Here is a 27,632-nt window from a genome sequence, read left to right on the forward strand (position 1 = left end):
AGAGCTTTCATTTAAGCAGGGAACTGGTTGGGATCAAAGGGAGAGCTTGAGGAGGGAGCTTTTTTTCCCTCCTATCACAGGACAGAAGAATGTGAAGCGATCGGAGGATGTCACAGCAGGGGTCAAGCGCTGAGGGCTTCAGTCAGAGCACAGAGGCCAGAAATCCCAGGAGGGGCACATGCCTGTGGGTATTATGACCGGCAAAGCAAAGACAAGTGACCAGACTTCACCAATAGGTGTCAGCCTTCCATCCTTCCAGCAGGAGAGCTCAGAGATGAAGATTGTGTGTGGGTCCCTGAGTTACAGGGTGTCTGGCTCCAGGCGGCTGCTGCAGCTGGACGTCTCCGCAGTTGGCTGCGGCTCAAATGGACAGACAGTTTTTGCTGGACTTGGTACATGAACTCAGTGTAGAGCTCGGGGCTGTCTCTGCTTTCTGAGCTGACTCTTCGAGAGTTACTGGCAACCAAGAACACTGAAAACAACATTTTTTTTCCCCTCACCTGATAATCGTATGAGTTCATCGGAGGAGGAGGAGGGTAGGAGCACGAGGATGGAGGGAAACCAGTCGAGTCTTCCGCAGGTGGTGGAGGGGGAGGGTAGTCTGGAGGGGTGCACACACACACACACACACACACACACAAAGAGAGAAAGAAAAAGGGCTCATCAAATACTTCCTCTTTTTTCCTGCATTCAAACTGTCAAAAGTCTGGAACACCAAAACAATTAATACAAAAAGTCATTAACAAAATTTAAGTTTTTTTCTAACATTTTAAAAAGTGAGTGTGACGTCTGCACAGAGCAGCAGATACTGAATAAACATGAAGAGTAAAAAGTGACTCAGGTGAACTGAAAGGTAAATGTGGAGACAGGAGTTCATGTTGTGGGGTAACAGTAGGTTACACAGTCATGTTCCTCAGATGACAGAGAGAGAGAGAGAGAGAGAGAGAGAGAGAGAGAGAGAGAGAGAGTGTGTGTGTGTGTGTGTGTGTGTGTGTGTGTGTGTAACCATGTTTGTTCATCAAAAACAAAAAACATGCAACACTAAGCAGTTTAACATAAGCCACATACTTTTATAAGTGGAAGCTGTGACACACACACAGCGTTTCATTGGTGAAAGTTCACACGTTTTTTTGACAGTTATTCCATGAAACACTTGATTCTGATTGGTCTGTCTGTAGCACTGAGTCACAGCTACAATCTGTTATTGCTTGATTGAAAACTGCTTCTCTGATCCCAGACCAGGAGGGAAAACTTTGACCCTTTGACCCTTCCCTTTATGTTAGCCTCCTGATTCAGCAGCAGGCTAACATGAGGGACAGTTTTTGCCACAGGGTTAACAGGCAGAGGCCAAATGACTTGTGACCTGTGTGATCTGGATATGTCTGGAGTCCCTTTCACTGTCAAGCTCTGAGCACCATCAAGGTTATCAGAACCAGAACCAGAAAACTTTGTCTACTATGACCAGGGGTTGCAATTTTTTTCTGAGCAATGACAGAAAAATCTGAAGGTTGCCCGTCATTTTGACAGATTAGAAAACCAGAGAGCAACCTAGTCCATTATTCATTAATCACACACTACACCTACAGTCGACCCCTGTCCAGTTGGTGGCGAGCGTGCATAATTAAGCGCACTTAAGATCAATGGAGTTTATGCATTGGGGCGCAACTGTAACCACTACGACTCTGAGACTGCCTCTCCCGCACAACGGGACAGCATGCCCCAGGGTTTGGGTGAAATGTTTCCAGACTTTACAACGCTTACTGAAGCAGCAGTGGTCATTCCAGTCTGTACTTTAGCTTTAGCCTCCATAAAATCTAAACAGACGCGAGAAGATGGCTGTCTGAGGCAAAGTTGCATAACCTGCTGCCGATCTCCTGTGCCACTCTCTCGCTTGGTGAGAAATGCTGTGAGATCGATTTTTTTTTTGCTTTACAAAGTTCTAGACAGCAAGGTTGGTGTCATTGTTATTTTCTACAATTTGTTGATTATTTTCTCTCTCTACTCCTAAGCAATATAATTGCACTCCATAATGAATGTTACAAGTCATATTTGAGTCACTTTTGTGATTACATGCTAAAATATATAACTCATAGGTATCAACATCAATTTTTTTAATTGACGGATTATTTTTTATCACAACAGAATTTTTACGACCCTGGCCGTCAAAATGACAGTTAAAATATGTAGTGCAACCTCGGGCTATGACAGAAAATCGTCTTAGGCATGGCTCAGCATACGCATAAAATACAAACAACCTAACAACCATACACACAGCATCTTTTCCAAAAAAAAAAAAAGTATAAGAACAAGGTCCAACAGCAGTGTTTGGGTCAGTAAAATGTGTTGAAATTATTCACAGCTGTGGGGATGAAGGAGTTTTTGAGAGGTATTTCTCCTGGTCAGCAGGGCTCTGTAGCTGACAGGAGTAGCTGGAATAAACTGTGTAAGGGGGATCCTTTGATATGTGACTGGCTTTCCCTGGAACTGCCTGCCAACAGAGGGCTGGAAGTGGAGTTTGGGTTTGGCTGGTTATTTTGTTGGCTTGATCAATGATCCAGAGGAGCTTTGATTTGTTCTGAACAGAAATGAAACTGTACCAGACCGATCAAATAACTGAGTAAGGGTTAATGTTTGGTTAGTGAGTAGTTATGTTCAGTTCTACAGTTTCATTTAGCAGACATTTTTGTCCAAAGCAATGAACAACACAAGCAAGAATTTAGACAGAGGAAAAACCTAGTTAGTGCAACAAAAGTGCTACAAGTTATTCGGCTGCAGGTGCTGCCATTAAGTGCTGTTTTTTTTTTTTTTTTTTTTTTTTTTTTTTTTTTTTTTTTTTATAATAATGTAGAATTATCTAGCTAACTAAGCACAATAAATTGCTGCAACAATATACTTCAACCTTCAACAACATTCAGTAATTAGTGCTGAAAATTCACTAAGAGCTGGGTCTGAGACCTTTTGACTCATTTTACCCCTGAGAACCAAGAGGAGAAGCGTGTCAGCTTTAGAATTTAGGTGTTACCTGAACCAATGAGTCTTCAGACATCTCTTAAAAGTAGAAAGGGACTCTGCAGATCATTTAGAGTTAGGTAATTCATTCCACCATTTGGGCACAACAGAGAAGAAGAGTCTGGCTAGAGATTAGGAGCCGCGAGCTGGGAGACATGGGATATAGAGCCCTGACAGGGCAAGACACGACTCCCCCTGCAGCAATTGGCTTTCCACAGTGATGGATTCTTCTATGCCTGTTGTGGTTTAGTTAACACTGAACTGTCCTCATTCAGCTCCCTTTTGTCTTTGAGCTCCGAGGATGAAACACCTTTAAAAAAATAAACGAGACAAACTTCTCAAACTTGGAACTCTGCTGCTATCATCACCACTGCTAACAGTTTAACTTTCTTTGTAGCAACCACTAACCGTTTCTCTCACCTGCCACAGATTGCTGGAAAGGATCCAGTTTGAAGAAATCCAGGATTTTTTAGTCTGCTGAGTTAGCATGCTAACAGATGCAAGCATTTTAGCCACATTGTTTATCAATATTCTGCTACTGGTTTCACCTCACCTTATGGTCTGTGGTGTCAACAAGCAGAAGCTAAACTCTATGAACTCTTTTCTGTGGTTTGAGCTGACTTTAGGTGATCAGTCTGTCTCAGGTGTTGCACATGTTAGTTAAAATTAAGAACCACTGTCAAGAGGTTTTGACCAATCAGAATCAAGAATCTTAAACACCAGGAAGATCAGTGAGAAAGCCAGGTAATGATCTGCATCAGGTCCCAACCGTGGGTCCAGGCCTCACACAGAGGAGGATGGGTGGCTCTGTCTGCTCTGAGGTCTGTCAGAATTAAATTTGCACATATCGACTAAAATTATGATGAAATACTTGCTCGATAGCATCAATAACCGGTGGCTCAGCGTTTCTCAAATACGGACGGGGGGAATTCCAAGAAAGAAGCTTGGGAAACAGTCCGACAGCTCAAGTACGTGACTTTAACCGTGTTACGCGTCAGTTTAAAGCTGCCGTGAGGAATATTTTCGGAACCAGCGTTGAAAGTGATGATTGAGCAGTGAATCATCACCGGGCTCTGCAGTTTCTCTCACCACATAGAGCGCTTTAGCATCTTTCAGCATGTTGTTTCAGTTTCATGTCACACAGCTTTGCTGCTTTAGTTAATTAGTGTGTTTTTATGCCTAGAGGAGTTTTTTAACCACACAGTCCACACAACCTACAGCAAAGACAGAGAGCAACAGGCTGGTGATCGCAGAGAGGCGTTGGGAAGAACATGAGCGACTCAGGAGCTGGTATAAAACCTAAATAATCTGAAACAACTCACTTTTTTTACACACATAATGATAATCTGACAGTTCAGATTTTTCAACATAATGTTTGATCTGTGTGAATATTTCTTTCTGAGGGGTCTTGTCTTCGACAGTTGCAGGATGTTTGTCTGAACTGCGTATCAATACAAAGAAACTGTTTTTACACATCCTCCAAATACTCCATCACTTTTGAAGCAAAATAATTTAACAAAATCCTTCCTGCATCTTTTAAGCATCTTGATTGTAAGAATCTGAACTTCCCTGAAGCATCTCAATTACTCTGAGCTTACCAACAAATCAGGTTTTAATTTGTCTTATTTAGTGGTTAAATTTATTATGAGGTTGCAAAGAAAAATCAAGACGTATATGCACAACACATTTAAAATGTTTTTCTTCTAAAAGCAGCTTTTGAGCAAAATGTTGAGACCTTCAAAACGTTGCTCAAAATTTGTCTGGAAATGTGAAATCAAATCAGACATTCGAAAGAGGTTACACAGTTATTACAAAGGAGAGACAGAGTGAAAGAGACCAAGCCTTGTCATCCCACGTCAATGGGCTGACACACATAATTGCAGCAATTTGGTTAACTAAGAAGCACTAATCTGGAGAGAGCGTGCGTTTTTTTTTTTTTTTCTCCCTGAGATTGGAAATGTAAAAGCTGTGTTACAAACGGGTTAGTCGAGGTGTTTGTTCTGCCAGAGGAGGAGAAACAAGCCAAATGTGGAGTTCTGAAGTCTGCGTTAATCCAAGGATTGCATCCATCCACATGTTTCAGACAGGATAAGGAGTTACGTGCCAAATTAAATTCTGATTTGGCCTCTCTTGGCACAGGACTTAAGACTGAATCATTTGACCATGTACTTCTAAGTACCAAACCAGACATGAGCTTTGCAAATTAAAGGCTTTTATGAGACGTAATGGGAATTTGTTCCAATGCTAAGACTTTGATGAGTCCTGTTTAGAAATTCCATTTGCTTTCCATGGCTTTTATCTGTTTTCATTAGAATCTAATTGATGTCATCAATGTAGTTTATCCAAGGCAGCTGACCAAATTAATTAAGCGTGGTTTTCATTGCCTCCGCAAAACAGCCGAAAGCAGAAAAAAAAAAAAAAAAAGAGGAAGAGGGAGATAATGCAGCATGGTTAAAATTGTACACATGTCTGCGTCTTGAGCATTACAACATTCAGAAATTGTGAGCATTGCATTAAACATTCCCCTCTGGGTGCTCCAGGGCCTCCATGTGAATTGTTTATATAATAACCTTGTGACCTCCGCTAAAACTCCAGAGTGTAACAGCTTCACTAAACCTCTGGGAGAGAAAATAAAATATGCTGCTCCGACAACAAGGCTGTGCCCCCCCTCTCCTCCTCTCTCCTCCTCCCAACCCTCGCGCTCCAGCACGGATCCTTTCTGCCAGAATATAAGTCACTTGTAACTTGTGGCTTACAGAGAATTAAAACATTAAGTTTCATGTAGATTTCTCCTGAACATCAAAGATGTTTTGGATTTATCATTTCAGGAAACACAAGAGTTGTAAATGTTTCAGAGGGGCATGTTTTATTGAAGAGGTCTTAGAGATCTGAATGTGGAGCAGTGGGAAGCAGGACTTGGAGCAGAAACACGTTTATTAAGCGTCTTTTCTGAAAGGATCTTTCTGCGTAGTTCACCCTTCACTTTGTTTTCTCATACCTGTCGTCATGCCAATCATTAAAGATGCAAAGTGCTAATGCGCTAATGTTAAACACAGTCCCTTGTAGTGTTTTTATAACCTGTAATCCTTCTGAGCAAAACTGTTTACTCTCATAAAACCGGCACTCAACCTTGAACGTTTGCAGCTGATTCAGGGTCAGCAGAGAAACAAAGAGAAGCTCTTTCACTGAAACTGTGTGTTTGCTTTTATTTCCGTCTGACTCTGAAAATACATCGCTCCTTCCACGAGACCGTAACACACACACACACACTCACACATTATCAAATAGTGATGATTTTTGGGCTTCATCTCACCAAATTCTGCAAAGTGTAACCTGTCTCCAGAGAGAGATCTGAAACTGCCCGAGCCACAGAGCTGTAAAACACAGCTTTACAACACAATAACTCATGATGGAGATGTGCTTAAATTTAAATAGCTGTGGCTGAACAATTATCACACAGCGAAATAACTTAAAGCTGCGACTAACGGGCGCCCTGTGGAGTTCTTCTGCTGTATTTGACGAAACAAGCTGCCTGTATCCTCAGGGTTACACAAACATGCTGAATGAATTTCTTTCCTCGTAAAACATTGGCAAGAAGATTTTCAAAATATTCTGGATCCAGATTTTTTACATTCATGTTTTATAGCTAGCAGACCTCTTCTTTATGGTGCAGTATTACATATCTTAAAAAAAGTCCCACATCCAGCTGACATTGGAGAATCATCAGGATGAAGGTTGGTTTAATCATCCGTGTCCTGGTTCATGCTCACGTGCAGCATCACGAGAAATAAAATCAGTTTGCTTTGACCAAACTAAAGGATAAACTTCACAGTCTTATTGATATATTAATACTTCTGTTATCAGTCACTCTCAAAACTTTATTTTATTCAATCATCAAATCTAAACATGGAAATCTTGAAATTTCCAAAACAGCAAAAAAGTTACCAACACACTAGAAATCTGTTGATTAATTTTGATTGGAGCGGCACCTCTGGCTGGAATCTGTAGGGTTATTCTGGGATGGAAAACTCTGTTTCTCATGAGCATTACCACCCACTGACGTGAGGACGTGTCTCTGTTGCCAAGATGTGTTTTTGTTTTGAATCAAATGAATGGAGAGCAGTTCTTCTTTTTAACTCTGATTTTCTTTGTTCAAGACAACATTTCCCAGGATGCAAACCGACAAGGTAGTGTATTTATTTGTAGATGCATATCACTTTTGTTTGAAACATGACAACAACCAAACTCTGTGAATTCAGTTTGTTGCGTAGTTTAGTAGAGGAGTTAGGGTTATGATAGTCGTCACAATACTTTGGTCACTTATAGGGATGGGTAACTTTTACATTTGAGGTAATGGTACACGTTTTTGGTATTTTGTTGTGTTTATGTGGAAAAAAATATCAATTTGTTTAATAATAATAATAATAATAATAATAATATATATATATATATATATATATATATATATATATATATATATATATATATATATATATATATATATATATATATATATATATATATATATATATATATATATATATTTATTTATTTATTTATTTATTTTTTCAATTTAACAAATACATTTTTCAGCATATAACCCTGCAATGCTGTGTTCATGTCAGCACGGAAAATCACCTACTCTTCCACTCCCTCACAGTCATAAGGTTGCATTTAGGTACCTACACATGGTACCTTTTGGGTTTACACATGAATCAGTAGCTGGTACTGTTGACAGAATTCAGTTGATACCTATATAAGTACCTAATTCGGTACCAATCCCTTGTCACTTTATGATTGTATTACAATATATCACAGTATCAGAATATTTTGTGCAATATTCTGCATCAGGTATTCCCAAAGTATGGTGCATGAGCTGTCGCTAGGGGCAGCGCAACGCAAGTGTAATGGCAGCTAAGCACCATTATTTGTTGGTATTGCATCAGAGAATAAATACATAAATAATTAGATGAATCATTTTATCACTATTTAATGGGGGTTAACTGTTTAAATATTCAAATATAGAATTTTTGTTAAACAGTTATGACTGCTATTAATTTCTCAGCGACCATACTTGACTTTCAAATATTATTATTGTCATTATGTTGTTCCTGTTATTGTCCCTGTGATGGCCAGGGCCACACAGGGGTAACAGCTCCACTCAATTCATTCCTCAGTTAGTTCACCACACCTTTTCTTTGCAATAAACCACGGACACATTAGGTTGCTTTAACATTAGTTTATTTCAGAATTTAGTTTTGCATTGTTTAAATTTAGCGCGCACATTTGTACAATGCAAGATTAGACACATTTCTGTTGCACTAACCATTTTCCTTTGTTTTGAGTTACCTGGCTGCTGGGGAAGGGCACTTCCTGGAGGGAGCAAAAGGCGGGGCCAAGGGCAGCCAATGCTTTTATGCTGGAGGCTGGCAAATTGGAAGATTCCAAGTGCTCCGATGTCACGGGGGGGATTTAGGGTTTCTTAGTTTAGTTTTGTATTAGGTTGCACATTGTCCTGTTATGTTTTCCCCTTGTGTTTGAATTGGTTTGGCCAAACCACTATATAAGTTGTCTTATTGTTTCATTGTGTTACGTCTGTTTGTTATGTTCGCACCTTATGTTCAGTTTGAGTTCAGTTATATTAAGTTGACCTCTTTTATAGGCTGAATTGTTAGCAGTTTGATTTTTACGGTTCTTTTTTTGTTGGGTGAAATAAAAAATGACCCACTTTTTCAAACAAAGAAACTCCTTTGTTGTGTCCTTACTGCTTGGTCCCTGACAGTCCCCACCATTTTTAATGTGAGAGATCATTAAGTACATTGTTGTAACATTCTGTTCTGTGTTAACAGCTGCCTATTCTATTAAACCTAATACTGTACATCTAGCTTAAAAGACTCCACCTTTTCTTTTTTTAAGTATCGGGCATTAGGGGTGCATCAGCTAAGTGGGGAGGTAAAAGGGGGTGTGTGGCTTGAAAAGTTTGGGAACTACTGTTCTACACAGTTAACTCTGAAAAAAATAAAGATGATGTTGATGTAAATCACACATTTTTACTCAAAATTAAAAGGACAAATTAAGTCAAAGCTGTTTGATTGGAAACAATTTATCTGTTTTACTGTTACTGAAAGTCAAATACAGTGTAACATGCAAACACGTCACCTGAAAACATAAAGTGCATCAAGTTTGTCACTTAAACTACTGGGACGTTAAACTAATGCTGCAAAAAAAATTTAGGTGGAAGATGTGGTCAGTTGGTGAAACTGATGTCACTTTGTGTAAACAATGTTTTGACATAAAAAAAAAAAATGTTGCATAAAAAAGGTTCCTAAGATTATGATTTTCATCAGCCTACCACACTATAAAAATGAAATTTAAAATATTTTAAACCAACTGACTCAAAAACAGAGAAAATACTGATGTTTAAAGAATACTGACTTTCTCAGTACAACAAAATTCATTGATCAAGTTTAGAAAATAAATATTTTAAATAAACTTTGAGATTCTATTTAAAATACAGTCTATGGGAAACATACAGTGGAGTAACTTTTCGGCACCATTTACAGCAGTGGAGTTGCGGAAGTTGTATTTTAATTCCAACTCAGCTAAAATATGAATTTTTATTTTTACAAAAAAATCGATATGAAGAGTTAAAACTATCATGATGCTATACTGATATTCTTTCAGGACTCTTGAGTGTGTCCAGAAGGTGAGCAGACTATCTATATAGTGTTCCTCACAGCCCGGTGCTCTGAGGTGTATTCATAAAATTTAATGTTTGTAAATCCTGGTTATGTCCTGCCAGTCATCAACCAAGCTGAGCTAAGATAACCTCACTCTTCATTTTATTGATAGACTCTCAAGTTTGAGCAGATCACAGCAGAATAACTGCTTAGGTTAACATGTGCATCCTTCATGTGGATGACAAAGGAACACTATTTTAAACTCGTTTTATTGATATGAAAACAGTTGCAATATTTGTCAGTGTGGACATCAGAGAAAAAGTGCTTTATGTGCTGAAATTGTGAGATACAGAGAGCGTGAACGTGCAGGAGTTCCCTTCCAGTTTCAATCTGGTCTCACAGAAAAATAAAAATAACCAGGGCTTTTCAAAACACTGTGGTTGTTTTAAATAGTAAACATGTAAATGGGGGGAAAATCCTGTATGTATAAAAGTCTAAATATTCATGAAAAAAAAATCTCTGTGCTAGCAAAAAACATTTATAGTTTCTTTCAAGAAGAAATTCTTTGTTTTATTCTCACGTTTTCACTTCTCTTTCTGATCTGAGGAGTTTCTCAAATAATTCAAAATAGGACTTTCCTTCCTCCTCAACAGCAGAGCAGTGTCTGATTCACTGACAAGGTGTGAGGCTGGGTTAAAGCTGAAGATGCTAAACCTCAGTTATAAAACAGTATTTAAGTGCATGTTGTTTCCATTCTATTATGTTTTAACGATCCTATTATTTCCCATTCCACTCTATTTCAAACCTTAGACCTGATCTCCTCACAGACAGCTCAGCATTCAGGGATAGCACACCGATCAGCTGTTTGGATCTGCAGGCCTCAAAGAGACAAAAACACAACCAAAGTGAAAGACGAGTGATTCAGACCGTGACGCTGAGCCAGAGTTCACTGGGGAAGAATGAGACTCATCAGACCGAAGGAGAGAGCTGGAAACTCCTGTGCTAACTCAAGAGCAGGAGAAACCCCAAGATGCAGCAGGTGTGTAAACTGAAGCCTGTGCCCATAAACCAGAGTGGGACTTTGTAACAACAATACTTCAGGACCTTTCTGAAATAGATGAAACCAGCAGCTGACGTACCGCTGCAGTCTGCATCAGGCAACACGCAGAGTTCAACTCCAGAGGCACTGACTGGAATTTTGTTTTTTCTACTTATATTCAAAATGAACACAATACAGAGGTGACAGAAATGTTTAGAACACCTGACCGATCTAAATTCTGACGTTTTTTTGGCCTCTATATCGTGATCATGAAAAGTGTAAATGGATGCTCTGAGCACAAGAAACATCAGATGAAGTCAGTTCTACTGCTTGTATTTACAATTAACTCTAATATCTGGTTTTAGTATTTTGTTTTCTTTGTTTCTCATTTTTCTTTTGTTTTATTCTTTTTTTGTTTTCTTTGTATATAATAACAGACATCAAACTGGTTATTTTGGCAGTGATGTATTTACCATTGTTGTTACTGTCTTTGTCCAGAGATCCTGCCTGTAACCATGGTTGCAGTGTTGACACACAAGATCAGCTGTCAGCAGCCTATAGCATTTAAATGCTAACAGATGCTAGGCTTGATGTTCCCCGCAGGCTGAGGGGAAGAAGGCGAGGACAAGGTGCTAGTATTGCAGTGCTAAGAAGAGATTACATCGACCTGTCCTTCTATCCATTGTTATGAAGAACATAAGATCTATCTCCTTTAAAATGGACAAGCTAGTGGTGCAAACCCAGCAAAAGAGGGAATACTAGCAGAGTAGCATTATGGTATTCACAGAGACAAAGCTAATGGAGCTAACACCTGACACAAACGCCACATTGAGGAATTTCAGCTGCTGTGAGCGGAAAAGGAAACAGGAGAGCCTAACAGGACAGACTGGTGAAGAAGTCCAGCTCAGTCCTTGACCCTGTGGAGGTGGACGCTGATTGGCGTCTTTTCTATTCTATGTCTCTGGCACAGCATCATCATATTTTCTGAGAACAACTGCAACTGCAACTGCAACTTAAGACAAAGACTTTGAATGCTTAGTTGATGCGTCCACTTTATTTTACAACTCCACCAAATCTGCTGGACTGGGTTAAGGTCTGAGCTTGAGAGGGCCAATCCATCATTTTTAATGCTCCATTTCTGAGGGAAATGACCTAAATCTCCTTATGATGGCTCTATTCTATGGTATGCTGAGCATGGTGATGACTTTGTAGAAATTACTATTTGTTTTGCGGTATTTCAACGATCAATTGCAATACAGTATACCCTTGTTTTTCGCAGGGGTTACGTACCGAAAAGAACCCATGATAGGCCAAATCCGTGAAGTAGAAACCTTTAATTTTTTTTTTTACAATTATTATGCAATTTAATACTCTACTATACATTGAAAAGAAAGAACAAACCATTTTACAGGCTCAAGCATTTGTTTCACAAATAAAAGTACTTTAGAAACGTTTTTTTCAACAAATAACTTCCATGGTCTTGTTGCGGACAGTTGCAACCCTTTTTGCATCCTTATTAAAACTTATTGCTGCTGTCATCCTTATGTTTTTTTCTTCCTTCTTTATGGAAAGAACGGAAGATTCATTAATTCCGTAATGTCGACCTACAGCAGCATAGCTTTTACCTTCACTAAGCATGTCCAGAAGTTTAACTTTATCTGCGATAGATAGCATCTTCCTCTGCCTATTGGGCCCTGCTGCAGGTGCTTTTGTCGGTCCAGAGAGTTTTGTCGACATTATGGGTTTAAGAGAAACTCGAAATTGCACGAGAATTTGTACGTACGTATTTTGTAAATTTGGCAAGCTGTTTTACGTACGTGTACATATTAAACTGCAACGTTATTGACGCACAGGTAGAGAAGAAGCGGAGTGACTTTTCAGCCAATCAGTATGCAGAACACAACGCACGATTCAAATCCGTGAAGTAGCGAAACCGTGAAAAGTAAACCGCGTTATAGCGAGGGATCACTGTATGCCAAATATGCTGTAGATCTTATCTAAACACACTTTGGACTATTAAAGGGGCAAATTGATCTGGAATAGATAACTCTGCAGACTTCACAGTGTCAGCTCGACAGTGTTCAGACTGGACATCATGTCAAACAGAGAGAGGAAACTAGAAATTTTCAACATTTGGGTGTACTTGGAAAAAGCCAAGCTGATTTTTTCATCATAGATATCAGAATCAGAAATACTTCATTGATCCTGAGGAGACATGATTGTCTGATCAGTGCACTGCAGGAGGAGGGACATGTATGTGTTGCTAATGTAATAGTAATTTTATTGCCTTTGTTTTCAATGCTTGAAATGCCCCATATCCTGCTTCCTTGAGACACCCATCTCCTGATTCTTCAATATGCTTCCAGACCCTTTTGTCATCAGACCTTCTGCCCAGCTTCAAGGCCTTGTTGTGTAACTTCAAATTCATTGCTTTTGTTTCCACCATTTGAGAACCCTATCTCCCCATTTCCTCAATAAGCTTCCTGATCCTTTTGTCATCACACCTTCTGCCCAACTTCTGGGCCTCTGTCTCAAAGTGGATTCCTGCAGCAGACAGAGGGGCGTGAAGAGTACCTTAGGGAGTGTTTCTCTCAAGCATAAATGTTTAGCTCAAACTATTTTTGAGGTCTTTCTTCACTTTGACAGCTTGCGTGTTGACTGACCTTTTTCTTTGCAAAGGAAAATAAAACCTTGCTGGCCAGCAGAAGTCTCTATTTCGTTCTTCACCAGAAACAGGAAAATTTCCACAACACTAACATGTAAGTGTTGCTGAAACAAAGTTACCAGTGCTTAAATATCAAAACCCAAACAGGGTTTACACCAACAGACATTAGCGTTGGGGTTGGACTTTCCTAAAGTTAAATAAACGACTAAGAGTCGACCCAGTCTGCAGTGGTTTACAGGCTCAGTGCTGGTTCTCCACCTGCTTTCTCACCTTAAAGGGTGAGCTGACCAGCATCTCCTGTGGATAACACACTAACTATGGATGAGACCCTCACACAATCGCTCTTCAAAGATAAAATGAGCTATCTCTTCAAACACAATCAAACAGATCACCAAAAATACAACCCAGAGGTGCCATCACTGAGGTCAACAACCCTCATCCTCTGCAGCCAGGCCCTGAAACGCCCCCTCCCTCTGTTTCAGGCGTACAAATAATATTTGTCTTCTTAAATCATGGATTGGAGCTGTAAGACACTCCATGTTCTGCAGCTTTGTGTGTGTTAGCGTGTGTGTGTGTGTGTGTTTTTGTGCTGTCATGTTTTATAGCAGAGCGAACACAGCCAGAGTGAGAACAGCTCTCTGTGCTGTGAATGAAGCTGGCTCCATTTGTGACAATGGGGAGTTGAAAGCTCCAAGTGAGCACTAATGAGAGAAGCAGCAGGAGGACCTACTTAATACGACAACTTCCCCTCTCTTTATTGAGCAATTACTTTTAAGTAGCTTCTTTGTGAACAAGGAATCCTAATCAGTGATTAAAGTTATTTGAGAGGCTATAAGAGGTGTAATTGGTTATCGGGAACCAGAGTATTGTTAAGGAGGAGATAAAAGAGAGGCGATGGATCCAGCTGTGACAGTGGGATATTGTATTAAACTTTGTTTTTCCAATGGTACCAGAATAAACACTCGGCTAACTGTATGAGACGAGTGATTGGCAGCTGTGATCTCCGTGTATTTGAATATGTATGCAGGACACTGCTGGATTTTGTGACAGCTTTGAGTCTTACTGCAGTGTTACTCACGAAAAGCAGAAACAGTGGTGTAGAGACAGTTTTTTATCAGACAATAAAGCCTGTGCAGGTTTCAGACGAGTCTTTTTTAAGTAGTTCTGCTCTGTGGTCCGGATTAGCACATTCTGTGGGGGCTGAAGGTTGAGCATATGTTTACAGATTTACATATGCACACCATTATCAGAGTTACACGTGGGTTAGCGTCGGCCATCTGGTCTTTAGGGACTTAGGACAAAGCCTCACTACCGTCTTTTTCACATTCAACATTAAAGTTTCGCAACAGTGAGAGCAGAGGAGAGGGAACTGTGTGAGAGTTGTGTCCCATCGCTATAAAAATATCACATTTTTTCCTTTACAGGACATAAATTTAAACCTGATTTATTGCTGACGAGCCGAGTTGCTGGTGTCTGGAAGCGTTCACACATGCCGCGTGAGCCAAAATAAAGGCAGGGAAGTAAGTGTGGGTCTGTTTGTTTCATTTGACTCTGGTGTGTTAAAAACTTAGACTGAAAAAGTGCATCTGACGTGAGCTCTTTGGGCTTTCATGCACACAAAAATTTTAATAAATCTGCCATAATAAGGCAAAGAAATTCACAGAAGTAGCCGTACTTTCAGAGGCAACAATCTATAATCTCCCCTCCTGAGAGAATGTGTCAGTCCTCGGTGTCGATCCACAGACCCTGTTCCAAAAGTGCTGGGGCAGAGGTTGAGCGCACATTGTTCCTCCATAATTATGGACCCGTTTTGTTCCATCTTCTGCTGGAGAGGACAGCAGGGCCCTGCTCTTAATTAGCATGATATGTATAGAAGAGTGATTTATGACTCATTGGGTTTTTGAGCTGCGAGGGAGGGATTTGAGGTCTTTGGAGATGGACTTGTTTTAAGTATAAAGGAGCAGACCAAAGAAAGCTATTGCTACTTTAGGAAGAATTCACACAGAGGAACAATTTAAGATCAAGAACAAGAGATGGATTTCTCTTTTGTATGAAGGCAGAAAGAGGCATTTTGTGTAAAAAAAAAAAAAAAAAAAAGAAAAGTTTAAAGCCACAGTTGGCCTTTTCATAATCTGAAAAGTTGAAATAGCTAATGGGTTGAAGAATTAAGTGATGAGAGTGAAGTCTGCTGATGAGTAAAAGTGTGATTCATCAAAGGCAGAGAGAGGAGCGCTGCTGTCGTTTCTTATAAACAAATGAGAGAGAGTAAATGAAGCTAGTCAAATGTTACAGCAGACACTCACTGCCGTGTAAACTCCACCGCTTTCACAACCTGAAACCTTTCCAGGCAGCGTCTGACACACACACAGAGAGTCTCCTGTAAACTTACACGACACCAGTCAGAGGGTACACGAGGAGGAATCTGACCTACACGACTCTGACAGTCTGAAATGAGAGGATCTCTACAAGGCCAGGACTGTAAATGTAGTCCTGACATTTTAGCATAATGACCCTTTAATGGAGCTTTATCAAATTCACCAGGTGTCTTAACCTCAGTGATGGAGATCACAGCAGGGCCAGCTCCAAAAGGGAAACATACCGTAATCCTTGGTGGCATAGATTCAACAAGGTGCTGTAAACATTCCTCAGAGAGTTTGGTCCATATTAACATGATAGCATCACACAGTTGCTGCAGATTTGTCGGCTGAACATCCATGATGAGAATCTCCCGTTCCACTACATCCCAAAGGTGATCTATTGGATTGAGATCTGGGACTGTGGAGGACATTTGAGTACAGGGAACTCATTGTCATGTTGAAGAAACCAGTCTGAGATGATTCAAGCTTTATGACATGGAGCGTTATCCTGCTGGAAGTAGCCATCAGAAGATGGGTACACTGTGCTCATAAAGGGATGGACATGGTCAGCAACAATACTCAGGTAGGCTGTGGACTTTAAACCATGCTCAGTTGGTACTAAGGGGCCCAAAGTGAGCCAAGAAAATATCCCCCACACCATTACACCAGCAGCAGCAGCCTGAACCGTTGGTACAAGGCAGGATGGATCCATGCTTTCATGTTGTTGACGCCAAATTCTGACCCTACCATCTGAATGTGGAGCAGAAATCCAGACTCATCAGACCAGTTTTGGTGTTGCTATGTGAATTGTAGCCTCAGTTTCCTGTTCTTAGCTGACAGGAGGGTCACCTGGTGTGGTCTTCTGCTGCTGTAGCCCATCTGCCTCAAGGTTGGACGTGTTGTGTGTTCAGAGATGCTCTTCTACAGACCTCGGTTGTAACCAGTGGTTATTTGAGTTACTGTTGCCTTTCTATCAGCTCCAACCAGTCTGTCCATTCCTCTGACCTCTGGCATCAACAAGGCATTTTGAACTGCCGCTCACTGGATATTTTCTCTTTTTGGGACCATTCTCTGTAAACCCTAGAGATGATTGTGTGTTAAAATCCCAGTCGATCAGCAGTTTCTGAAATACTCAGACCAAAATCCATGCCACGTTTAAAGTCCCTTAAATCGACTTTCTTCTCCATTCTGATGCTCGGTTTGAACTGCAGCAGATCGTCTTGACCATGTCTACATGCCCAAATGCATTGAGTTGCTGCCATGTGATTGGCTGATTAGAAGGTGTGCATTATAAAGTGGCCAGTGAATGTATATTAAGCATGTGATGCACATGAGAATCTCGACAGGGTAAGCAAGCCTCGATGAATAAACCACTTATTACCCAGCAACCACCTGAAGTGACAGACAAGCTGACACAAAGAGGACTGAAACTTTCACCTCAGAGGAAAACAGCCTGGTGATGAGATGCTAATAATTTCCCTCAAAGTTCAGGCAGAAGTTAAGATTTTTAAAACAGTTTTATCAACAATGTGTTTTTTATTCATGAATGCTAAAATCATGACTCATTTGTTAAGATGTGTTGCAGTAAGTAGTTTGTTTTTTGTTTTTGTTTTCTAAAAGGAAAACAGTTTTTGACATATTCCTCTCAAAACTTCACCTCTACTATTCTATTCAGAAAAATATTTCTTACAGCAAAATACTTTCTAACATCGAAATTTGTTCTTTTTGGACAAATGTTTTCATGCCAAAGTCATCGTCAACAATAAAAGGGTTTGAATTTCTGCTAATTTTCTCCCTTTTTTACACCCTCTCCTGCCAGTTCTGTTTTGTTTTAACCCTGTTTTAGTCAGACTCCTCACAGATTTACATGTAAAAACAAAAGGATTGAAGTAAGATCTTAAACTCCCTCGCTGGAGGCTGCAGGCTGAAATTATGGGAGTGATGCTTGTGTTGTGCAGGACAGCCATGATGACCATTGAGCAGAAGGAGGGACGGAAAGGGAAACGTGGCGTCAAATACAGGTATGGATCATTGACTGTATATAGAGTGGACAGCGTGGCTTCGCCATTTACCATTGTACAGTTTTGAAGCTAAAATTCCCCCTCCACAGGTGCAGCAACTGAAGCAGTTGTGCAACCAGAGTCTGTGCAGTAGAGGTTATGAGAGAATCTGAGTGGAGCCGGGTGACAAATAATATTATTTTTTCTTTTGAGTTCAATCACTTTTTGACTCTCCCTCCCGACATATTTTACAATCCCCGGAAAAATACACAAGAACATCAGCTGCCAATCATTGTTAATCGCGACGTAAGGCCTTGTTTTTAACCTCTTATAACTAACGAAAACAAAAATTTTCAGAAAAAAGAGGACTTGAATACAAGCCAGCCAAATGATTTCTTCAAATTAACACAACAATCGGACGTGAGAAACATTTCTATGAGGCGTATCAATTTTTAAAAGTTTGACCACAGCCCATCTGGAATGACTGGAGAGCTGGATTTTTTTACTTATACTGCAGCTAACCACCAGGGGGAGCAGTTTTTGTGGTGACCTCACTTCGAGCTGAGCAAGATGAGGCCCATCTTTTTTACCATACCATACATGGTATGAATTTATGTATGGAAGCTTGGACTGTTTTCTGTGGGGTCTGTCTACTTCCTAGCTTAGATGGGTTGGGATTTTCAAATATTCAAGTAATTATAATAAAACTATTTAATAAAACTACAAACAGACTATTCATATGACTTTTTTATCATCTTTAATTATATTTTCAAAATTCTTTTTATGAGCTCCTGGTGGTTATGTGATATAATCACTTCACTGGCTCCCAGTTCATTTTAGAATTTCAAACTTTTGTCGTTTGTTTTTAATGCCATTCACGGCCTTGCTCCTCTTTACTTGTTGGAGGTTTTAAGAAGAGAGCCCTGCGTTCTCAGGGCAGCTTCTGTCAGACGTCCCAAGGTCCCGGTGCAAACAGTGGGGTGACTGTTCCTTTGCTATTGCTGCACCCACACTGTGGACCAAGCTACCCCCCTGACATTCATACCACTACTGATCTTTGTCTTTTCAAGTCCAAGCTGAAGACTAACTTCTTAAGAATGGCTTTTAACTCTGACTAGGGCTACCCTGTTTTATTTACACAGCTTGTTTTATTCCATTTTATCTTTTCTGAAAGGCTTTTATAACATGTAGCTGTGTTGCACCTTACTTTGTATTTTCATATATAGTTTTATAGTTTGCTTCTTTTTATGCTGTTAGTTTCTGAAACTGCTGTAAAGCTCTTTGGGTATATTTTAGGAAAATTTAAAGAGCTATTGAAATAAATATGGATTGATTGATAACCACCATAGGGTATGTAGGGCATTTGAAAGCTGGTAACTTTTCTTGCTAAATGACATATTACTTCAATAATAACATAAAATACAAACATTGCAAATACACATGAGAACTTTACAGTGCAGCCATGTAAGATTCACAACTGAAAGAGCTTTAGAGATGAAAATTATCCAATGCCTGTTGCACCTGACTGATAACGAGGGCCGGCCTACTTTGTCATACAGGATGCAATGATGGGCTAAGAAACTGTCACCATGAATCTTAGGGCAGAATGGTAGACTGGGTCTAGCGATTTGAGTGTGGTAGCTGTGGCATGCCCATAGATGATGTCTCCATGTTCCGAAACTGAGAATATATAGATTACGTCCATTGGTCTAACATAGTGGTTTTTAAAGTGAGGGCCATGGGGGGGCACTAGGGGGGGCCTCAGATATTGGAGGGAAGGAAAATTTTTTTATTATTTTTTATTTATTTATATATAAGGTTTCTTTTACAACCATTTGTCCTGCACGTCATGTAACAGCTACATTTTCGGCATGACCATGTCATGATCCGTGTTCACCTGGCGGTTTGTGCCTACTCTAAAAAACTGAACTGAACATGTAAGAAAGGAGTATCCCACCTTGGCTGACAGAGCCCTGAAATGCTTTCCCCCTTTTAGCAACAACCTATCTGTGAACGTCTGGCTTTGGGTTCTTAATATTTCCCTGTTCTAAAAAAATATAATTATTGAAAAGTGAAAAATGGTTAGAAAATAAAGTAAAGTTGACATTTCTTTACATAATCTGAAGTCTGTTGGTTTCCAAAGGGGATCCACGGCATGAAGCAAATGCTGTTTGGGGGGCCTTGGTATAGAAAAGTTTGGGAATCCCTGGTCTAACATACCTCAGTAACTTAACAGTTCCCTGTATCCTTACATCTGTGTCTTCTTCTGCGTCTTTTTCTTGAACATTTTGCCTCACTGTGAGGTAGGAATGGGTTCCGAACTAGGTAATAAATTCTGCCAAAAGTACCAGGTACCAATTCATGTAAAATCAAATGGTACCATGTTTAGATACCTAAATGTCTCCTTGTGACTGTGAGAGAGTAGAAAAGTAGGCCAATTTCTATACTGGACATGAAAAAAAATACAAGGTTATATATTGAAGAATAAATATGTCAAATTGAAACAAAATATTTTTTCACCACATAAATACAAAAAAAGTACCGAAAAATTGGTACCTTTCAATTGCCAGATACCAGGCATTGGTACCGAATCCTTTTAATTGTGAAAGGTATCCATCCGTACTGTGGGGTGTATCTGTTTGACTGTAGGAATGACAAAAACTGAGATCTGTTTGAAGTAAACTGATAATGGTTTGTTGACGCCTAATATCAAAATCACATCTGACTCTTAACATAAACTACCTGATTCTGCTTTCTGTCACTGGCTGGTTAGTCTTACTGAGTTTAATCTGATCCTTGCTTAATAGACAGCTGGGGTCAGAGGTCAGATAGGCTGGTTGCATAGATATGGGTGCTACTGTCTCCTCTAAGATATCGAGATATGAAATCTGAGCACTTGTATGTTACGTAACAGCTGCATTTCTACAAGTTTTAATAACTACAACACATCCCGACCCATTTAACAACAGCAAATGTCCAGATCAGATGTTCTTACAAAGGGTTAGTAAGATTGAAGACTGAGACTTAAATTCCTCTGCTGCTTTCTTGATTCAACCTTAAAACTGTTTTAAAAAACAGATTGTTTTTTATAAACCTCGATGTATAATTGATCAAAAAATATATAGACAACTTTTTTTTTGGTTCAAGTGTTTCCAGCGCACCTTATTTTAAAACTCAAACCCAGCACTGAAACTTACTTTTATTACATGTATACCACTTTAAAAAAGCAGGCAGAGGAATATTTTCATAATGCTCAGACCCTTTTATGGACAGTGGTGAGATTTAGAGAAGTGAGACGTGTCCTTCTGGCTGCAGACCTGACTAAATCTTAAACAGAAAAGTTCTCGGGTTGAAAAAACACAGTGAGAACAAAGAGAAACAACTTTAAAGCAAAGATAAAAACAAGCCTGAGTTCAGTGTTGTAGACTTTTGCATAAAGTACAGATTCAATACAAGAAGTGGAGTGGAGGTATGTGCTCCACTTAGATAAAAGTGGCCTTTGTATACGCTCAGAGCAGCAGCCTGTGGTTTCTTTGGGGACACTGACACGCTCGCTGCTAGATTTCCTGTAAATTCTCCTGGTGACACCCATGAGGGACTCTGACATAACAACCGGTAGTCAGTTGGCTTCTGGCCACTCAAGCAAGGAGGAATAAAAAAACAGATTATGCACATGTTCGACACTTTTGAACTGCTCTGAGCAAACAATTAGCTTGTTTCTGGTAACTTCAGTGTGAAAAGTTTGTTGAAAAAACAGCACTTCTCGGATGTTTGGAACTTTCACAATGATTATCCCTCTGATAAAAAAAACTTGTTAACTTTCCTCATCAGCAGCCAGAAACACGCTATGAAAGACCGTGTTACTGTAAAGAAGACTCTTCAGTTTTTATTCAAGTGGTTTTTCAAAAATAAACCATGCTATAGTTTTGAATCACTTAATATTATATATTCTGAATGAAAGCCGTGATGACTCATTCCTGTATGAATCATTTTCATTATCAAACGCTCTTTAGATGTTTTTACTCCTTCATACTGTAACAAAAAATCCCCTTTTCTACACTTGACTGAAATCTGTCTAAACAAACATTTGAAGCAGCTTTCAATCAGAGGTGAAAAAACAAGAGATGCAATTCAAGCAGGAAAGAGATCAAGAGGTGCTGATTATTCAATCACACAAGAAAAAACGTGAATTTGTCTTAAAGACATTGAATTAAACACAAGAGCAAACACAAACTGAGCCTTTGTATCAGGGTGATCTGAGTCCTCTACGTCAGGTCTAAAGCTCTGTCTTCACGTGTCGTTTACACTGAAACTGAGAAGACTTGGATTACTGAGCAGACTGCATGTTGATCTGTGCAGACAGCTGCACTTAGATTTAACAACATGTGCCAAATATTTTATCAAAGACACTTTTTTAAATAAAACCTTCAAAAAAAACAGTCTAAAGAAAAATCAAGTATTTACAGAAATGTACAAAACTCCATCTGCCAATAAAATAACATAAAGGCTTTCATTGTTTCTTTTTCTTAAAGATAGAAGCACGGAGTCAAAGACTCACAGTTGTCGATATTGTTTTAACAAAACTGACTTTAATATGCTTCAAACACCTCTTTTATGCTGCAGGACTATTGCACTGGATTGCAATTCTTTGTGCACTTATTCACAATATTTCGTCCATCTCTCCCTTAGTCTGCTGCAGAGCTGTTCCTGGTGCCGTCCAAACTACAATGTAGAGCTCGGAAATAACACAGAGTCATAAAGTCTCAGATTTTTTTTTTTCCACATTTTAGGATTGAGAACGATGTGATCCACCTTCTTTAGCGAGGAGGTTCAGGCTGGCGCTGTCCACTGAAACTAGTCTTGTTGCACGCTTCATGTTTCTAATTACTTCCTGGAGTGTCACTCATGAGTCTAAACAAAAGAACCATTTACAGGGACCGAGGGGCGTTTGGGGACCAAACCATAGACCCCGAACACAGTCTCAGCAACATCACCCCATGGGTTTCTGAGAAGGCCCCACGGAGCCTGAAGATGGGGTTCGTCATATTGGAAGTTCTGAGCTGTGCTGCCTGGCTACAAGCCGAAGTCAGCCACAACAGGGGAGTGAATATGCCTCTATTTGAATTGACAACACTCTAAAACTAGGGATGGGTACCTTTAACATTTGAATTGATACGGTACCAATGCCCGGTACCTGGCAATCCATACCGGTATTCAACTGCACCAACTTTCGGTACATTTTTTGTGTAACTGTAATAATAAATATTATTTTTTTAAGATAAAAAATCTAAAAGTTTTTTAAATTTACATAATTATTTCTCAGTACATAAACTTGAAATGCTGTGTTCATGTCCAGCATGGAAAATCGCCTACTCTTCCTCTCACTCTCAGTCATAAGGATGCATTTAGGGACCTAAACATGGTACTTTTTGACTGAATCGATACCACAGATAGAATTTGGTCAGTACATAAAAAAAGTATCCAATTTTGTACCCATCCCTATCTAAAGCAGAGGTCGCCAACCCATCGATCGGGATCGACCACTTGATCTTTAAGGCTTCCCCGGTAGATCTTGGAAATATTAGAAAAATGAATCATTCCTTATCACACTTGATGAAGTTCTGCTCCATAGCTCGCACATTATAGACAAATGCGGACCATGGCTGGGAAAGTTGACCATGTACCAGTGTTTAAAGACACACTTTTTATGTGCCTCTGTGTTTTCTATGCTGTAATGATTCACGTCATAACCTAAATATCCTGTGAGTTGTGGAGAAAACTTCTGTGTTAGCTATTTCCAGATTTATACGAGTTAGCAGCAGAAGTTCCCTCTGTCACCTTGTATGGTTTAAATTTAATTAAACCTTCATCTTAATCAGTTTGTGGATACTGTAATGATGAGTGCTGCGCTCCGTCACGCGTGTGTATGTCGCATCAGCTGATCATTAATCCTTCTCACACTCATACAGGAGTCACCTTTCTGCTCTCTTTGGGACAAAAGTTTCCTCTCATTCTTTAAAAATGAACAGATGAGTTTTCTCCAGCTTTTGGTGATCAAACCTAAAAGCCCGTCAGCTTTCATATCACACCGTTACTGTGTGTCTCTGTGCAGGGGCGTGTCCAGACTTTCAGACTGGGGTGGCTCAGTGAGGGCAGGGGGGGTGCACACTTACAAATTGTTACTATTTATCTTATTTAACTTCACTTATTTCTTTAAGTACCATGAATAACTATGATTGTATACATATTAAATCCCAGTTTGTGTTTTAAGTATAAAAATGTATTATACATAATGTGCGTCGGCCAGTCTGTTATTTTAAAGCAGGACTTTTACGACAAAATCAAGATAAACCTTTGAATTACTACAAAAGGGACATTTAAAACAGTAATGGCAAGAACATATTAAATGAAAAAATCCTGTATGTGCAACATTTCTTATTACTCAATTAATCATTATATTAATTTGTTAGACACACAGTCACATGCTGACAAATCAAAGAACTGGAGTCATCTTATGGTCAGCCACCCTACTGACTGTCTCTGACTGGCTGTTTGTATCAATGAGCCAGACTACAGCACATATTAGAGATCCATTTATTTATACTGTAAAGGGGAAAAGTTACAACATCCAAAGATTTTCAGCAGGTCAGCAAAACAGCTTCTAACACTCAAATACAAGGGACTGGAGTATAATTCATACATCTAGGCTCTAGGCTTCCATTTTTCTTCAAGCCTTCAATAGGTAGAACTTGCATTCACTCCGGTTGGGTTTAGAGATCTCTGGCTCAAAAAGGTTGGTGACCACTGGTCTAAAATGACTGTTATTTTATAAAAAAATAAAACTTGTTTCTTGTTTTTCTTTTTATTTTAAGCATGAAGCATACATTTCTCAATTCTGACAATTTCAACCTGACACTACTGTGTGTGGTTTTTTTTTTACTTTGACATTAACCAAAACATTTCAAATCCTGCTTTAAAAACTGTACTCATTAGTCAAAGTGTGCATCCATACAATCCTCTAAGCCAGGAGCCGCCGTCTCGATCCTGGTACCCGACTCAATCACTAAATTAAAGTGAAATATGTTTCATGCTCAGAGCATCGATTCACTACGAGTGATTAAACTGATGAATTGTTCCAACTTTAAAGCTCTAATCTTTACATCTGTTTTCTTAAAATTCCCTAAAATCTGCTAAAGTTGTAAATAAAAATCCTCAAACAGAGATGTTACAGGACAGAGGAGGACCCCCAGCTGTTTGACATGCTAACACTCAGCTCATAAAGCCATCACGCCTGACTTCCCTACAGCACATGTAGCATAAGAGATCAACTTAAAGCTGAAGTCTGATCTGTATGAACTCTGAGTGAGAGGTCGCAGCACCAATCCTATATGTCTTTCACTTCCTCCTGCTGAGGCTTTGATCAGAACAAGTTCTCCCATTAAGAAGTGTAGACCTCTGTGACTGTGCGCCGCCCCGTCTACCCCAATTCTTTGTCCTCAGCGCGCTCGCTGCAGCCCTGCTGCTGGCCTCTGACAGACAAAGGGACAGCGAGGCGCTGCTCCAAACCAGCTCGCCCCTAATTTTTATGCTAATCCTCAATTTTACATCAGACGCTCCCCACATTTGATATAAAAGATATTAAATAAATAAATACAGTGAGACCCAGATAATCTGCTCATAAAGACGTCTTATCTCCTGACAAGTGGAGATGTCTGCTTATGGCTTTACACATACGCATGTTCCAGATGCAGACAACAAGCAGTCAGCAGTGTCTGTGTAAAATTAGGCTTTAATAAAACATCCTTACAGTCTTAACTTCTTATATTTTCATGTCAAGCTGTGCAACCTTTACAGGCAACGAGAAAACCTTTGACTTAACAGTAACACCAGATGACAACTGTAACTTTAAAACACTGATTTATTATTTTACTTTAAACCAACATTAAAGTTGACCTACACTGAACTTGTATAACGAAGAAGGAGTCCAAGCATTACTAGATCTATGATAATTACCGTCACAGGCTGAGATAAAACAGACAAGAGGAGGATTATTAGCACGTCACCAAGGTCAAAGCAAATCTTTATGACTGAATTCAAAAGAATAAAACCTTAAAAGGTGCAAAATTACAACAACTGTATCAACTACAAATGTTTCCCCACCCTCTTTGTACTGTTTCTGTAATCCTCTTAACACCCAGACAATGATTAATATGGGAATAAGAAGGTGGCAATAAGTCGAGATTAAATGTTCTGTAGGAAAAATGTCATTTTGGAATTACAGAGCTTAAAAATATGTGAATTTGAGCGGAGGTAGAATTCAATTTAAAGTCATCCAAGGTTGGTTCCTTTTTTTTTCTGTTAACCTTTCGAGGTGTGAAACAAAAACGAACACACTTGCACTTCTTGGCTCTGAATTTATGAGAAGAGGAAGAAGATGAAGAGTTTAGATGAGTTATAAGCCCAGTGTTCAAAGCAGACAGCACAGGTTTGATTTAGACCTTTAACCACATGTCCACTCCTCCTAATTGGTTTCTCAATATGTTCAGCGTCTTAAATAAAAAATAAAAGCACAACCCCATCAAAAAAGTTTTAAGAAATTAACAAAAATAAATAAATAACTCCTGGTCTGCCATAAAAGTTTGAGTGTGTTTGTTGTGATGCTAAGAGTCTCCACACTTAGACTGAACAAATATTACTCTGAACTTTGTCCATTTAAAAAGATTTAAAGTAAGACAAAACAGTCTTTGTATGAACACAAGTATGAATGTTTCTCAGCTGTTTATATTTTGTTGTTTCCACCTAAAATCTTAATTTGGAGACTCAATAACACAAAACATGAAAAACTAAAACTCCAGTCTGGTGATGTTGTTGTTTTGTGGGCAGAGCTCAAACAGAAGACGTCTAAGAACTTTTTTTTTTTTTTTTTTAACAAAACTAACATCTGGAATAGCAGACAGGTCCACAACTCAAACCACAAACCCCAACAGACAGTCGTGTTTTCAACCCGACAGCGCGCTCACTGCTCGCTGAATTTCATAACCGTTTCCCGTGTTTGGGAAATCGAGGGTTCTCGGGGGGTTTGAGGGCAGAGGTTTAGATAATGTTCGCATTACCACACACACACACACACACACACACACACACACACACACACACACACACACACACACACACAGCAGATGGGGTGGTGGGAGATAAACGAGAGGATGATATCCTCTGAGTGCAATGGTTTACCTTTACTGTGCAGCTTCTTCCTCACCGAGGACTTCGGCCTCAGTTACTGAGCTCTCATTCTGAATGACTAACGTGTTCAAATCGTCACCAAACACGTTAGACAGAGGGACAGAAATGGACACAGGAGCGTGACATTCAACCTGATAACAGCTTACTCCTATGGTCAATAACAGTGAGATTACAAATACTTTTTTTTGACATCTTAGTATTTTAAAATGTGATTTTTAGTCATTCTGACTCAAATAAAACTGTTTGACAGAAGCCATCATGAGTGACAGCTTTTTTCACACTTTGGTCTTCACTTGGATAGGCATGTCCGAAGCTAAGCCCCAGCTTTCATCTTACAATGTACTAATCATGTTCTAAATGATGTGTACTTTTACATTTTCTGTCAAGGTCACAAACTAAACCAAAGTTTATCTAGTTACATCTCACTAAACAACATGTGTACTGTGCATAGGCTGCTAGTATAAAGCTAAATCTCTGTACATTCTGTAGAAACTCAACAACTCTCACAGCTGATGTCTTTAAATAAATTGATTTATCATGATGTGAAAATGTGCTTCATGAAGACCAGATCAAAGTTATGAAATGGTGCAGAAATATTCAAATGTGCCCGCAGCTGGCTGAAACTTCCGACAGGAGAAG

At 39.5% G+C, this 27,632-nt stretch overlaps 1 protein-coding gene across 2 annotated transcripts in view; it reads right to left on the reverse strand.

Annotated features, from left to right (window-relative positions):
* The window catches only part of lpp (LIM domain containing preferred translocation partner in lipoma), a 259,259-nt gene that overhangs the window by 150,922 nt on the left and 80,705 nt on the right, over nucleotides 1–27,632 (reverse strand). For both annotated transcript variants that reach the window (XM_074668419.1, XM_074668420.1), the window contains one exon: nucleotides 501–601. In XM_074668419.1, the coding sequence (XP_074524520.1) occupies nucleotides 501–601 (101 nt within the window). The remainder of the gene's footprint in view (nucleotides 1–500; nucleotides 602–27,632) is intronic.

The sequence above is a fragment of the Halichoeres trimaculatus genome, unplaced genomic scaffold, assembly GCF_033239565.1.
Source record: "Halichoeres trimaculatus isolate MK-OKI-2021-1 unplaced genomic scaffold, fHalTri1.1 fHalTri1_scaffold_4, whole genome shotgun sequence".
In the NCBI taxonomy this organism is placed as follows: Eukaryota; Metazoa; Chordata; class Actinopteri; order Labriformes; family Labridae; genus Halichoeres; species Halichoeres trimaculatus.